Below are 15,155 nucleotides of genomic sequence, written 5' to 3' on the forward strand. Positions count from 1 at the left end.
AAGGAAAAGCTGTGGCTGGAGAGAGATCTGAGCAATCAGGGATCCAGGATGAATTCTGACTTGGGAGAAACCAGTGCCCTCTGCTGCCTGGAAGGGGATGCTCCGGCTCTGTAGCCCCCAGAGCTGCAAACCACACGGGGGTCCTGGGCTTCAAGATCGGCATCAGCTTCTGAGGAACAAAGAGAGCAGGCAGTTGGCAGCAAGGCCTCCTGGAGAGTGAGCCTCTAGTTAGTTTCTCCACATACCGAAAAAGCTTCTTGCACACCGGTTTCCTTGGTGCTGGCTCTCAGCTTCGGGAGAAAAACGGCTTCCAGAAGGGTCTGGATGTTGCTTTGAAGAAAATGTTCCTTTGAATTACAGAAGCTGGATATTCTGTTAATGCATTTTTCAGAACAAAGCAGGAAGGCTCAGGTGCACTTCTTGTTTTTTTTATTAGTTATCTCTTCAGTGCGTTTTTTTGAAAATAATAATAACGCATGATTTATTTCTCACTTGCTTCGGATGCAAGAGCTTTTATGAGTTCTCAGGCTGGAATGAAGTGGCCTCGGCAAACGGGAAGATCTGAACACTGATGAGGTTTTTCTGAAGTTTACTTGCTGCATGAAAAATGACAGGAAATTAGCCAAGAGCCAATGACAGGCCTGTGTTCAAGGTCTCTTTCCTCGGAGCAGGAAAGGCCACCTCGTTTTGTCTTGCCCAGCATTCCATCAGGCTCCACTGAGGAGGAGGGTCCAGGTAAAGAGTTTGCTCGAATCTATCACAGAGGCTGAATCTAGGTAAATGGGACAAATTTCTGCCCAGGTAGGGTCACCTGTGTCCACGAGCCCTAGAATCACCATCAAGCTGCCCGCAGGGAAACAGGGTGGGCGGGGCTTGGGTCCCAGACATGCGTGTGGGTTAGCGTGAGCACACAAGACGGTGCTGTAACAAACTGCGGTAGCATCATTAAAAATGCATTTGGAGAGGCCTAACAGTTATGCAAGAGATAAATATCTTGCTGGCTCTTAAACCTTAATTAAATGTTCCAGTATTAATTGCTATTTATTTAAGGGACAATAAGAATCCCAATAAATCTGAGCCGTCTTCCTGGCTCTCCACCGCTCCATCCTCACGTCCAGGCATTAACTGTAGACATCAGGGACACTTCGAATGCACATGCTTTCCTCCCAGTGAGTGATAAACAGCCCTTCTGACTCACGGTGAAGGCATGTGTAAGCATTTATCAAGGACTAACAAGGCTGCTCACATGGACCTCCTGGTCTGTGTCTCCGGGAGGAGTCAGCTGGAGGGAGCCACTGCCCTGAGTCCATAGGTGCTGTGGCTGAGCATGGCCAGGCTCCGCTGAGTCCTGTCGCCTCTTCTCACCTCCCCAAAATGCCCACCTGAGATCCATGGTGGGAGGGTCGAGCTCTCCAGACACAGAGGTGTCTTCCTGTAGATGGGGATGGTTCTGAAATTGATCCTCACGCAGAGTTGGGAAGTGGGGTCTGGAAACCTAGTGGAGAACATGGTCCCTGGGGCCTATCTGGGGTGGCACACTGGCAGAACCCACCTTTTAGCTTGTGGGGTCCTTCTATGTCCCAGGCTGCTAGAGAGAACTGGGCAAAGGGGGCAGGAATGTCTTCTGGACCAGAGACGTGGATAAAAAGCACTTTTTCCTCCCAACCTGGTTTTCTTTTAAAGTCAGGTCTGCGGCTCCCCGGTTCAGTCCTCGGCCCAGACTTTTGGAGGCTCTGGGGCTGGTCTCCCAACCGCAATGCCCCCTGCTCTGCAGAGTCAGGCTGGGTGTCCCCTGCAGGGATGCCAAATCAGCTGGAAACCCCTCCCTCCTCTCCCACTACCTGACTCCCTTCCCACTTAGGGTGCTGTCAGGGATGGAAAGGGGCACAGAGGCATTCCACTGGGGATAGCAGTTGAGGAAGTCTGACTGGTGGGCAGAGTGTGGCCCCAGAGTCAGGTGGCCTAGGATCACGTGGCCCCACCACTTACAACATGATTGGCCTCAGGCAAGTCACATGACCTCCCCATCCGACCTCAGTTTCCCATCTGTAAGTGGGATTGCTGAGAAGACTGAATGGGTCTCTATATGTCAAAAGTGTGCCAGTGAGCTGCCATGTGAAGGTGCCATTAGGGCAGTGTCTCCCCCCACCCTCTCTAGATGGGGGCCACTTGGAGTGGAAGGTGTGTCTACCTCAGGCCTGCAGGTCCACAGCTCTTGGAGGAAGAGAGCACAAGTCTTTGATGTGCAGGGCTAGGGTCTCCCAGGTCAATGCCTTAGGTATTTATGCATTTGGAAATCCCAAAGGAGATGCAGGCACTCACCTGGCCGCCCTGCAGAGGCCTTGCCAGGCAGGCGGGAGTTCCACTGCTAACTGGGAGCTTCCCCATCACTTGCTGGGTTGAAACGCCAAAGGGAGCTTGTCCGAGGCCTTAATGAGATGAGTCTTATCCGGGCAGACAAAGGTGCAAGCATCTGATGGAGAGCTGTGCCCAGGGCATGTGGCTCTTGAATGTCGGGCACAGCCCTCATCTCACCTGCCTGGCCTACACATCTCAGCAAAGGCCTCTGTGTGAATAGGGGGTCAATTTCCATTTTAACCTCATTATATTCCTTCACCCATTGGCTAAACATAGTGCTAATCGGGTCGTTCTGGCTTCAGGACAAAAGCGAGGGATGGACATTTGATGTGGAAAAAATATACAATTCGCTAGGGCTGGGATTATGAACTGATTGATTGACACCTGCTTCTCCAAGCAGCTGGGCCCCCTGGCCCCTCAGAGGTGCTGTAAGCAGAAGCCTCTGAGGGTCCTGTGTGCTCCCTAAGAAGATGGGGTACACCTCAAGAAGCCCCGGGCACTCCTCCAATTCTGACAATGACATTTCCCACTCAGTCCCCACATCAGAAGGTGAGAAAAAGTAAAGGAAAAACATTTTTTCAAATATAGATAACCCTAAAAACTAGATTCCCTGCTCCTGGAAGGGATGTGATGTCATGCTTAGAGAGAAGATCCGGAGGAAAAAAGATGTTCTCTGTGGATCAACAAGATGTCATCCTTTGAAAACCCTAGCATCAAACAAAAAAAATGAAAAAAAAAAAAAAAAAAAAAAAAAAACCCAGTCACCTCAATTGACTGTTCATCCAGAATGTGCAGTCACTAGGGGGGCGACGAGATGCTCTTCCCCCCACAGCAGCCTGTGTGTTCAGGAGGTTCAGCACAGAAGAAAGCAATTTAATGTCAGCATTAAAGTCAATATCATTGAAAGCAAACCAAATGTTCCTATCCAGCAGAGCGTGGCAAATTCATCCCTGTTTTGGTACCAGTCCCTGGCTTCAAATTAGTAGACGTCTCAACTCTTCACTTTCTCTCTTTATCATTTTCTTTCTTATCTCTTATTTTTATATTTCAAAATTGTATTTTAATTCCACTCAGGGTTCTCTCTCCCCACCCCCTCGTACAGACGGGGTGGCGGCATGGTGTCTGCCCACTGGGTTGGGGCTCTGATCTCCTCTTGTTTGGGGAAGTGAGGGGTGTACTTATAGCTTGTTTCCAGAACTGGGGTCCCCTGCCCTACAGGGCTTCCTGGGAGATGGAGAGGCATGGGCAGGACTGAACAAGATTGCAGAGAAGGGGTTCCTGAGTCTGTCACTCCCTCCCACCAGGATGTGGGGGCATTTCTAACGAGTGCAGCAGAGAGACCACACGCCCAGCCCTCTGGTTTGCATCCAGGGCAATGATGCCCTTGCTGAGACCCACATGCCATGTCCAGACAGGCTCCCAGTATTCCAGAGGAGAGATGGGGGGAGGGGTGTGGGGGTGGGGAAAATCAAGCAAGGTCCAGTAAGAGAGGTACGTACCATAAAACAGACACATGGCGTCTGCCCTGCCCCCAGGAGGTAAAAAAGACTTCGGCCAGTCAGCAGGAGATTTCAAACCATTTCTCAGACACAAAGGCCACAGGAATAAGATGCCGATCAGAAGAAGAGGGCCTGCAGCAAGCAGAAAAATGGGCTTGCAAGGGCTCATATGTAAAACCTGACAGGCAGGCTGGATGGGACCTGTTGCAGAAAACTGGCTTCTCCAGGTAAAAAGAACTCCCAGAAGGTGATGCTTCACCTGGCCTGGACGCACTGGCCACCTCTCCCTGTGTTGGCCTGTCCTCCCTTCCACTCTGGGAGGCTTAAGAGGACACACAGTCCAGGGGCTCCGTGCATAGAACGAATCCGGTGAAGATGCACAAAGATGCTATGTCTGGATTTCAGTCTTTCATTTGCAGTACGAGTGCAAAGCTCAGCGTCTCTGTCTCTGAGATCAGAGATTCCACCCACTTTACTGCACCTTCTGGAGAGGGCAGGGCCTGAGGCCTAAAATGCCGCTTGCCCCCAGTTATTTTGTCCCCTTTGAGACTGAGCTAATGTTTCCCAGAGCCAGTGAGAACCAACAGAGCATCACCTTTGGCCCCAACGCAAGAAGCGGTTCCCTCCAGGGCATTCACACCAGCCAGCTGTGCCCACTATGCACAAGGACAGGGTTCTCCCAGGACACGGGAGCAGAGAGGGAGACACAGTGAAACACCAGGACCCAGCCACTCCCTTTTCCTCCTTCCCCAAGCCTGAGGTTCTGGGTGGCCAGCCACTCCCTTTTCCTCCTCCCGCAAGCCTGAGGTTCTGGGTGGCCAGCCACTCCCTTTTCCTCCTCCCGCAAGCCTGAGGTTCTGGGTGGCCGAGATTTACATCCAAATAGGCACACAGGCATTCAGTGAAATGGTTTGAAAGTTTTTTCTCCAATTCTTTGTGAACTCGGCCTTCTGGAAGGCTGGGATGCAACCCACGGGCTCCCAAATGTGGTCGAGTAAAAGCAAAGTCGTTCAGAGGGAGGGTCCTGGGGTTTCTGCTCTCCACTCTTCTCCCCTGGGGAGGGAGTATCTCAGACAGAACATACAGTAGAGTCCGACATGGAGATACCAGGACAGGAGCAGCAGGGAGGTGTCTAAGGAACACCTCCTTGCTCTCCAGGACAGGACAAGGCCAACATGAGCCACAGGCACAACAGTTGAAGGCTCCCGAGTCTCCTCGACCTGGATTCTGGGAGGAGCCCAGTAGGGCACCTTGGGCAGTGTCCCCGGTCACCACTCCTGTCACTGACCCATGCCCCTCAAGTCAGCCTGCTGTCCTGCTCATTTCTTCCTAAGATCTTTAAGTCGTTGGAGAATTGTTTCTCTTTTAATTTATAAAATGATGCATGAATGTGTACTCACTTAGGAAAAAAAAAAATAGCTTATTGATATTTTAATCTAATTCCGGATAAACCTTCAGAAGCTGACTCAAGAGTTTCTTAAATATTCCCAGGGATGGTTTTAGAGACATGTCTTCTTTGAGGGATTACATATGACTCATTAAAAAGAGCATTTAATAACCAGGAGTCTGCTTGGTGTTTGATATTTCTGTCAGATTTGCTGCTGACATTTTAGTGATGGGGTTCACAGATATTGACTGGGTAGGGAGGGACCCATCATGATTTGCTGATATTTTGGAGGCTTGATTGAAACTAAGAGGCTGGTTCTGGGCTCTGAGAGATCTGCTCAGCTTCCAGCATGTGGGATCCAGGACCAAGGAAGACAGGTCCATCCACTGGCCAAGTGCAGGGGTCCAGGTGTGAACCCTGGCACCTTAGTACATCTACTCTGCGCCTCTTGTCTCAACTCAGCAAATGAGCTGCCTGCATGTGCCCTGACCACATAAAGAGATGAGAAAGCTGCCTGACACCCATCCACAGACCCGGCATCCCCAGAAGGGGGCAGCGGCCAGCTCTGGCTCGTGCCTGCACTTACCGGTTCCCATTAAATGTGGACTTGTACTCCCCGGCCGGGTGCAGCGTCTCGTCAGTGTAGACGGGCACGGATGCCCGGACACACTCGTGGGAACACTGGAGGGTCTCGTTGTAGGCCGTGAAGATGTCCAGACTGCTGGGCACTCGGGCAGGTGTGAAGTCTGTCAGGTTCTGGCAACTCTCCTCCTGATGGTTCGTCTTCCGCTGGTGGCTGTTCCTTCGTGGGTTCCCACTCTGCGCACAGCTGGGGGAGAGAGAGGTCAGGGTGGGGGTCGGAGTCGGGGTGGGGGACTCGCAGGTGCAGAGACCCACCAGCATCTCCCGCCGCCCTGACCCTAAGGAAACTTCACCTCCAGGCATTAATTAGACATCATCTAATAGTAATTTCCAGCCTCTTCAGAAAGATCAACCACAAGCAATGGGCTTTTTTTAAAAAAATAAAATAAAATTTGAATTTTAGATGCTGCCATTATTGCAGTAAGGATTAAGAAGTGAGGAGTGGAGTTGTGTTATTGGGGAGCGGAGGTCTGGTTTGGCCAAGGAATGTCAGCCGGGCGGTGGTACTGACTCAGTTTCCCCAGGAACGACTAGATGGTATGGAAATGCTGATCATGGGGAAGGCTCTGTGCACAGGTCGGGGCAGCCATGGTTCCTGTGGAGTGGACCACATAATTATCTCTGGGGAGAGAGAAGACTGGGAACTTTCATCCTCAGCCTCTCCTCTGGCCAGGCTCACAAGCTGGAAATGAAAGCAGATCGTTTGGGTCTATGAAGAAGACTGTGTTTGTGCCCGTGGGTACCTGCCTTTGTCCCCTGTTCTTTTGGACCACAGAGGCTTTCAGACACTGTAGACTGCACACATGGGTCCCACCCCTGTTGACCCAGGGATTTGACACAAAAGGTGCACAGGGACCCTTCCCGGCTCCAGGAATCAGCTCTGGGGCAAGTTCACAAGGACGGAAGGAAGCGTCATGCCCATGAAGGCGGAGATTTAAGGGGTCATGGTTCTCATCAGCTCATCAGTTCTCCTTTTCTACCCACTTCACAGCTCAGAGCCTTTGCAGAGCGAGTGGGCTGCAAGGGGCAGGGGTTCATGAGCCTATCCCCATATAAATCGTGTTAATTCCCTGCCTCTTCTCAACGAGAGATATCCCTATAGCTGGCAGGGAAGACCGCCCATAAATGAAGGTGAGAAGATGGACGTGAAAGCCAAGTGACCCCCCCCCCCGACGCCGCCCCGCTCACCAATGTCATGGAACCACTTATTCTCCCTGCTGGACTGTCTTCCCCAAAAGACTCTTTGAAGGTCTGCTGCAAACCCCAAAGTGTGGGAAAACCAAAACGAAACTTGTTGCCTATTACAGCATCACAGTCTGCCACCTCCTTGGTGGGGAGGGGATTTCACCATCAAGACAGCCAGTGGGATCGGACCTGCCGAGCATCCATGTGGTCCAGGGACCTGGAGCCCCTTCTCCAACCAGCCAGCCCTGCCCAAGACACGCTGCTGAGAGCTGACCATTATCTTCTCTATCTCCCCCAGAAAACATCCCAGGTCCAAGGTTTGCAGGCCATCAGGTGCTCTAAGACCTCCCTGGGCTGTTCCAAGGTGGTACCTCTCCACACTTTGATCTCTATAATCCTGGAGGCCAGCTTTCTCTCACATTTCCTCAAGTCTCTGTTACCCAGAGGCTCAGGGCACTTCCCTCCCATAAACCTGTGACTTCCTACCAAGGTCAGCAGGGGGATGATTTGTGTCTAAGGTGCTTTGGCCTTGATGTTAAGAGGAGCCTCGCTAGCTGGAGGAGAGACTGCAGGCGGACAGGGGCCCAGGAGGCGTGTGGGCAGTGGGGTCAGCTGGCAGCCCCCCAGTTCTCCCAGGGGTGTAGCAGGTGTGTACACCCAGCAAGGCCAAGCTCAAAGTAGGCCAATTTCCAGGAGGAAATAGGCGAAGACGGGCTGCCTGGAGCAAAGAAGTAACCTAGTTCAGCAGACACAGAGTGACTGTGATAGGAAGGCAGGGGATGGCAAGGGGCCAGCAGGGACCCCAGCCAGGCTGCTGGTATGAAATAAGGAAAACCAAACTGAGCTGTGAGGGGGACATTCAGAGGGGTGCTAGGATCCGAGAGATGGACTTCAGGAACAGGCTACCTGCTGCCTAAGGAATTAAGCCAAGCAGGCTGGGCTTGTGCCCTGCAGGGAAAGCCACTGGGAGGGCACTGTCAGGGAACAACCCCTCCCATTGGGTGGCCGAGCTGCCCTGGCAAAGGTTAGTGGGTTGAGCAGAGCAGGAGCTGTGTGGCACTCTCCACCCCAGAGAAATGATTCCCTGGTCTGTGAGCTGAGATGGGGTTGAGAAGCAAGAACTCTCTGTGTGTGCTTCCCCAGGGACCCCCACTGACCCCTGTTACCCAGCCAGAAGGGCCGAGGGTCCTTACCAGTTTTTTAAGACAAGAGTTGTAATCAGAGCAGCTATGACCATGATGAGGGAGACGGTGATGGTGATGATCTGATGGACGGCCAAACCTGGAAACAGAAAAGGAGGAGGGGAGCCGTGAAACCAGAGGCATGAGATGAAGGGGCCCAGGAAAGGACAGGGAGGAGGGACCTGTCCCATCAACTCAGCCCTGAACACGAGGTCCAGTCACATATTGAGAAGCCCTGCAAAGGGGTCAGCGTCGATGGGATCTCATGGGACCAGGTCAGATTGGTTTTCTGCCCACATGCAGGTGCTGCCAGATGCAGTGGGCACCAGGGCTGTTTTCACCTGGAGCCAGGGAAGGGAGGCCCCAGCCTGGCCTCTCTCAGGCCCTGAGAAATGACTCAGCCCTTGGGCAGCTGTGCCCTTTCTTGCACCTGCTGAGCCCTTCACCTGGCACAGGTAAGCTCTGGCACCACTCCTTTCTCTCCTCCCAACCTGGGTAAGTTCTGTTCCTTGTGTCTGGGAATCAGGGAAGCTGGCCTGCTGGTGGGAGCAGGGTTTGCCTAGACGCAGGAGGAGCCGGGACAGCCCAGGATTTATTGGGAAGGGAGGGAAGAGAGGCAGGTGACACTGTTGTAGATTCAGGCACTTGGGTCACTGGAGAGCAACAGCCAGATGAGCTTCCAGGGAATAAGAGATCCAGACCCAGCAGGTGATGCTTCCTAAAGTCCCAGAGAAGGATCTGCAGCCTGGCCTCCAGGTCCTGTCTCCTCTTGTGTGTGTTATACACCATGGGGGGAGGGGGCAGGGGAAACAGCAGACAGGGACAGAAGGACTGGCCACTCCAGGAGCAGAGCAGCCACAGCCCCGAATGAGAGTGGTCTGAACCCCACACGAGGGCCAGGATGGCGGAGGACAAGAATTGTCTGTGCTGTCCCTCTGTCCATCCACCCCATCCCCTGCATCACCTTCCATCAACCACAGATGCAGGGGGAGGGAAAAAAGACAGGTTGGCAACACTTCTGATCCCTTCCCGTGTAACTCATCTTTACATCATTCCAGGGACACTAGGGTTGAATCCTCTGGTCAGTGAGGTCCACCTGGAAGGCCCAGGACTCTGGTCCTGTTCTTCTCCCATCATCAAGAACCACACCCGAGGAGCTGGGGGCTAACAGCCATAAGGGGCTCTGCAGAGACCCCTGCAGGTGCAGTACCCTGCCCCCGGGAGTGCTGACTCTCTGCCGTTCTTACATCTCTGCCACTTGAGTATCTGTCTCTCTCCACTTCTGATGTTCAGGTGGAGAGGCCACCCATCACACCTGTGGACCCTGCCAGTCCTGGAGTCAGGACACAGCATGTGTGTGGTCCAGTGTGGAGCATCTCAGAGATGTAACACTTTTCTTTGGTGGCCTCTGAAGGACACATTCACACACAGATGTTACCTCTCCACTGAATATGATCTTCGTGGGGGGAATTGCTAATAAATGATTCAAAGCTGGCATGATCAGAAAACAAGCTCTTCCTGGCCGCCTCTCTTCCGGGCTATTTCTGTTTTTTCCCCAGGAATTCCCTTCCTGAGCCCACAGAATAAGCAACACTCAGAAAACCGAAGATGTCATGGGCCTCCCTTCACTCATTCTTTTAGCCACTGATTCAAGAATCACCTATTGAGTACCTACAGCATGCCAAGCAGGGCCAGTTTTGACTAACTCAGTCATGGTGCCTGCCCTCAGGAACAGCTGGTGTGGTGCCCATTTTTAAAAGTGGCAGTGTTCACTGCTGGTTCTGACCAGTGGCTTCCCATACACCTGTGCCCAATGCATGACATGTACTGCAAAGCTCTGAGCCGGTTTGCCTTCCCTCTGGGTCTGACAGATCAGCCTGACAATGGGGTTGAAAGCTACATATGCCAGTAAAGGACCACTCTTAATCTCACCACCAACAAAGTGTCCACCAGTCTCAGTAATCTCTATATATTCGCCAGCTTCTTCCCTGAGACCCAACTCAGACTTTGTTGGAAGAGGGAGGTTGACATGGATGTCTAGTTTAATGGATGATCAGGAAAGACGGCTGCTCAGTCTTCCCTCACCCTCCATCTACACAATCCTTCTGATTCGGTCAAGAGACGAGGATGCTGTCATGAAGAGTATGAGCTCATCCTGCATCTGTGCTTCTTGTGAAGAGAAGGAGGCTGATGATGGCAATGGTGACTATGACGGTACTGATTTTGGTGGTGACTATGACAGTACTGATGATGGTGATGGTGACTATGATGGTACTGATGTTGATGATGGTGATGGTGACTATGATTGTACTGATGATGGTGATGGTGATGATGATGGTGATTGTGCTGTTGCTGACAGTGACAATGATGATGGAAATGGTAATTGTGGAGATGATAATGGTGATGGTTACAGTGGTGGTAATGTTGATGTCGTCACTGCTGATGGTCATTGTGGTATTGCTGTTGGTGATGGTGATTTGATAACATAAATGGTGATGGTGGTGGTGATGAGGACAGTAGAGTGGTGATGATGGTAATATGATGCTGGTGATGATGATTGTGGTGTTGGTGATGGTGGTGATGATGAAAGTGGTGATGATGGTGATGTGACGGTGATAGTGGTAATGATGATGTTCCTGCTATTGCTGATGGTGATTTGATGGTGGAAACGGTGATAGTGATGATGATGGTGATGATGTCATTGATGATGATGGTATAGTGGTGATGATGGTGATATGATGCTGGTGATGATGTTAGTGATGACGGTGGTAGTGATGATATGGTGATACTGATGATGATAATGAAGGTGATGGTGATTATAATGATGTTGGTCATAATGATGGAGATCACAGGCATGCTCAAGTATTAGAAATTGTCAGGTGTGTATTATCTCATTTGTTCTTTGCAACATCACTCAAACGTGCATACTGTCATAATAAATATGGAACTGAAAATCATCTGGACAAGTTTGCTTAAATTCCTTGGATCACATAGAACCAGATGGCTACTAAACCCATACTAAGAGCTGTAGTATAATAGGATTTGATCTTAAACTTTATTCATTTCCGTTTGGGCTTTGATCTTGGGTCCTTGCATCTTCCAAGACAGAGGCTGGCACCACTACCCTCTCCATTCCTGGGGAGAATAATCTGCTAAATTATGGATGCTGGTGTTTAAAAGCCTTATCATCTCTTCCATGGATAGATCTCTTAAGGAGTGCTCCAGACCCATGTCAAGAGCCTCTCAGCCATCTTGGCAGGTCATATTCCCAAGTCCATGGCAAGAACTGAACCACTGTTTCTTGAGCTAAACCTGCCATTTTCTTGGGTAGGAACATTCAACATCTATGGAGTATAAAAGAGCACACTGAATGGGAGTGAGCCAAAAGTAGTAGGGATTGGTTCAACTTCAGGCCAAGCCCAGCTAGAGTAGAGGCACTGAGAGCTCCCTTACAAGAGCAGAACACTTTGTGGTCCATGCCCCAATGTCTGCAGGGCCAGAGAGGCCCAGGCCACCACTGGATGTGGACCCCACATACCAAGGGAATTCTTCTGTTGGGGTGAACATCTGCAGTGACCAAAGTCCTTAGAAGGGAAGAGCTCAATGACCAGCTACATCTTAGATGTTTAATTCCCTCCCACTCCCTCTGTAACTAAGGATGGGGAAAAAACATTCATTCTCTTCATCTGATGAATGGAAGAAACTGATGATCAGAGGGGAAAACAGCTGGCTCAAGGAATGCCCTCATTGATGACAAGAAGACCAGAAGCCCAGCCCTCGGCCTAAGGTTCTCATGAGTCTTTGAGCCCCTGAAGAAAAAGCCCAATCTTCATCATCTTTATATCCACCCCACTCCCAACCATACACAGACTGCCTGACACAGAACCTTGCAACAGCACTGTGTGACATATTATGAAATTGATAACTGAAGACTAGAGAACAAAAAGCCAGGGAACAGGGAGAAAGTTAATGACATAATTCCAATGTTTGCCTTGTTCTAGAGGACCCTTTCCTGCCTTCTGTGTGAAATTTCTCCATAGGACTTGCCAAGTTAAAATTTGGAAAAAATGATATATGGGTTAATAACCAGCCGGGATCATCTGGGTGGAAGTACAACAATAATATCATGGCCATGCTCTTTGGAAAGGCTGCTGTATGCCTGTCTTCACACCCGTGGTCAATTTAATCCACTGCTGAGCCTGCAGAGCCCAGGTGTAGGCAGTTCTCTACTCTGGAAAAATCAAACATTAAGCTCCAAGTGAACAAATCTGTAACCACATTCTTGGGAATAAAGGTACTTAGAGGCAAACTCCTTACTGCTCCTCATGTATTTCATTTGCAAAGCAAACAGCCTTGTGCTTCCATGCCTGGCCCGTGGGTTGTGATGGGTCACTGGGTTCAGGCACAAGGGACTGATGACTATAAGAAGACCCCACAGTCAGGACAGTTGACAAGGACCAGGCCTTTTGACACGTAGTGAGAATGATATTTGTAGGAAGCAGATTAGAAGATGTAAACCCAGTAAGGATGTCTCATCTTTTCTTCTCTTTGAGAGGTCACTCCTAAAAGGATGATAGAACTTCTCATGAGAGGCTGGGTAGTGTTTCAAGCATCTGTCTTATCATTCAGGTTCCCCAAATGCCAGGAGTTGTTTCCTCATCCATGTAAGTCACTTAAGCCTGCACAGATCCTGGGTAGGCAAAGTTTGGCATAAGGAGCCAGATGACAAATACTTTAGGTTTGGCAGGTAGCATGACCTCTGTTGCAACTTCTCAACCCAGCTGTGGATGGTATGCAACCAGTGGGCATGGCTGTGTGCCAATAAAACTTTATTTATGAAAACACACAGCTAATTTAGGTGAATAGCTGAAGGCGATGTAGCTTATCAGTTAAGAAACAGACAATCGGTTTTGAATGGTTGCTTAAAGCTGGGACTCAAACTGCAAACATCTGGTATTATACAACCTTCCTGCTCTATCATCAAAGATCTGGAGTCTTCTGAGACCTTCACCGTAAGTGTCAAGGTGATTTTAAAGACAGTCAAGCATCTGTCTTATCAAGTCTGGCCAAAACTACCAGCAGTGGACAGCTTCACCCTACTGGATACGTTCATGCAAAGCTGGCTTGAGAACAGATCGCTCTGTGACACTCAGTTAAACAGGAGTCTTGATTTTTGGAGACTAAAGATCAGGGAGAATCTTACCAGTTGAATCAATAGCCCTCAGGAATATTTCAGCCATGTGTCTATCTCAATTTTTCCTTTAAGGTTGAAAAGAAGCTTCATGGTGTGAATGATAATAAGGACCTATGTTATACAGAACAGAGAACTCTGCTCAGTGCTCTGTAATGGCCTATATAGGAAAAGAATCTAGAAAAGGGTGGATATATGTATATTAATAACTGATTCCCAAGTGGTTCAGTGGAAAAGATTCCACCTGCCAAGCAGGAGATGCAGGTTCGATCCCTGAGTCGGGAAGATCCTTGGAGAAGGAAATGGCTACCCACTCCAGTATTCTTGCCTGGGAAATCCCATGGACAGGGGAGCCTAGAGGGCTACAGTCCATGGGGTCACAAAGAGAAATGACTGAGCAACTAAAAAACAAACAACATAACTGATTCACTTTGTTGTACAACAGAAACTAACACAACACTCTAAATCAACTATACTCCAACTAAAAAAAGCTTAGGGGGACCTTCCCTGGTGGCTCAGAGGTAAAAGAATCTGCCTGAAATGCAGGAGATGCAGGTTTGATCCCTGGGTGGGGAAGATCCCCTGGAGGTGGAAATGGCAACCCACTCCAATATTCCTGCCAGGGAAATTTCATGGACAAAAAAAGCCCAGAGAGCTACAGACCATGGGGGTCCAAAGAGTCAGACATTACTTAGTGACTACAGCAACAAGAGCCAATAAAAATTAATTTTTAAAAATAAAGAATGTTCAGAGCATAGAATCCTTGCATTGGGAGAGATCTTACCCCTGGGTCTGTGGACAGGGTTTTTGCTGCCACATTCACCCAACTTTTCTCCTCTCTGAATAATTTCTCTCAACACTCTCATCTTCAATGATGTTCCCTCCGGTCAGGTCTCTGGTACTCATTACATAATGCAAAAGCAGCAACATCTATGCCATAAACCTTACTGACCCTGAGCAAGGCCAGCTGTTGGGTGGGTTGTGATTGGGTTGACAAGGATGTCACCTTAAGGGAACATACACTCTATATCCTCAAGAAAGGGAGGAAAAGACAACTTACTTTCTCCTCTCCACCTTCCAAGGTCAATCTTGAATCCATCTTCAAACTCTTTGCCATTCAGACATGGTCCCAGTGCGCAGAGCAAGCTGTGTGGGGAATCTTGCTTCCTCTTCCTGACAGGTGTGATTGTTCCTGCTAATTTAGGGGCTCTTTCTGCTCCTGGTAATTGCCACTGTATACTAATGTGCTAGGAATCAGCTGCCATCCGGATAATGAAAAATTATACCCGGAATAATGGATGGCGACAGATGGATTACCAAGCGCTGCATCAATCAATAGGGCTTTTATGGATATATTTGTGGTGGTTTGTAATAAGATCAGGTCCTGAAGATTGATGGGGAAATTGGTAATCCATCTCTGGGTCTGGATGAGTTTCTTATTAAATGCAGCTGAATCAACTGTCCATGGCAGGAACCAGCCCTTCCAGGACCTCCCTTCCAGACATGAAGGGGCAGTGGGACTCACCTGTGGGTATCTAAGGCAGGAACAAGGGCCCCATAATTGAGGAAAAGGATAGCATTTCTGGGTTTACACTGGCTCATTTCCAAAGCAGGGCTCTCATGCACCCACATTATGGGAATCAAGACTCAGTGACAAATGGATGCAAGGATGTCTGTCTCCAGGGGTTGGACAGGTGACTGTGGTACCCAAT

The 15,155-nt window shown here is 49.8% G+C and overlaps 1 protein-coding gene across 1 annotated transcript in view; it reads right to left on the reverse strand.

Moving 5' to 3' along the window:
• Positions 3,857-15,155, reverse strand: part of AJAP1 (adherens junctions associated protein 1) — a 117,011-nt gene continuing 105,712 nt past the window's right edge. Inside the window, exons 3-5 of the mRNA XM_018060457.1 lie at positions 8,265-8,352; positions 5,831-6,073; positions 3,857-3,989 (exon numbers count right to left, since the gene is read on the reverse strand). Coding sequence (XP_017915946.1) covers positions 3,917-3,989; positions 5,831-6,073; positions 8,265-8,352 — 404 coding nt within the window. The 3' untranslated portion in view covers positions 3,857-3,916. The remainder of the gene's footprint in view (positions 3,990-5,830; positions 6,074-8,264; positions 8,353-15,155) is intronic.

The sequence above is a fragment of the Capra hircus genome, chromosome 16 (assembly GCF_001704415.2).
Source record: "Capra hircus breed San Clemente chromosome 16, ASM170441v1, whole genome shotgun sequence".
Classification (NCBI taxonomy): Eukaryota; Metazoa; Chordata; class Mammalia; order Artiodactyla; family Bovidae; genus Capra; species Capra hircus.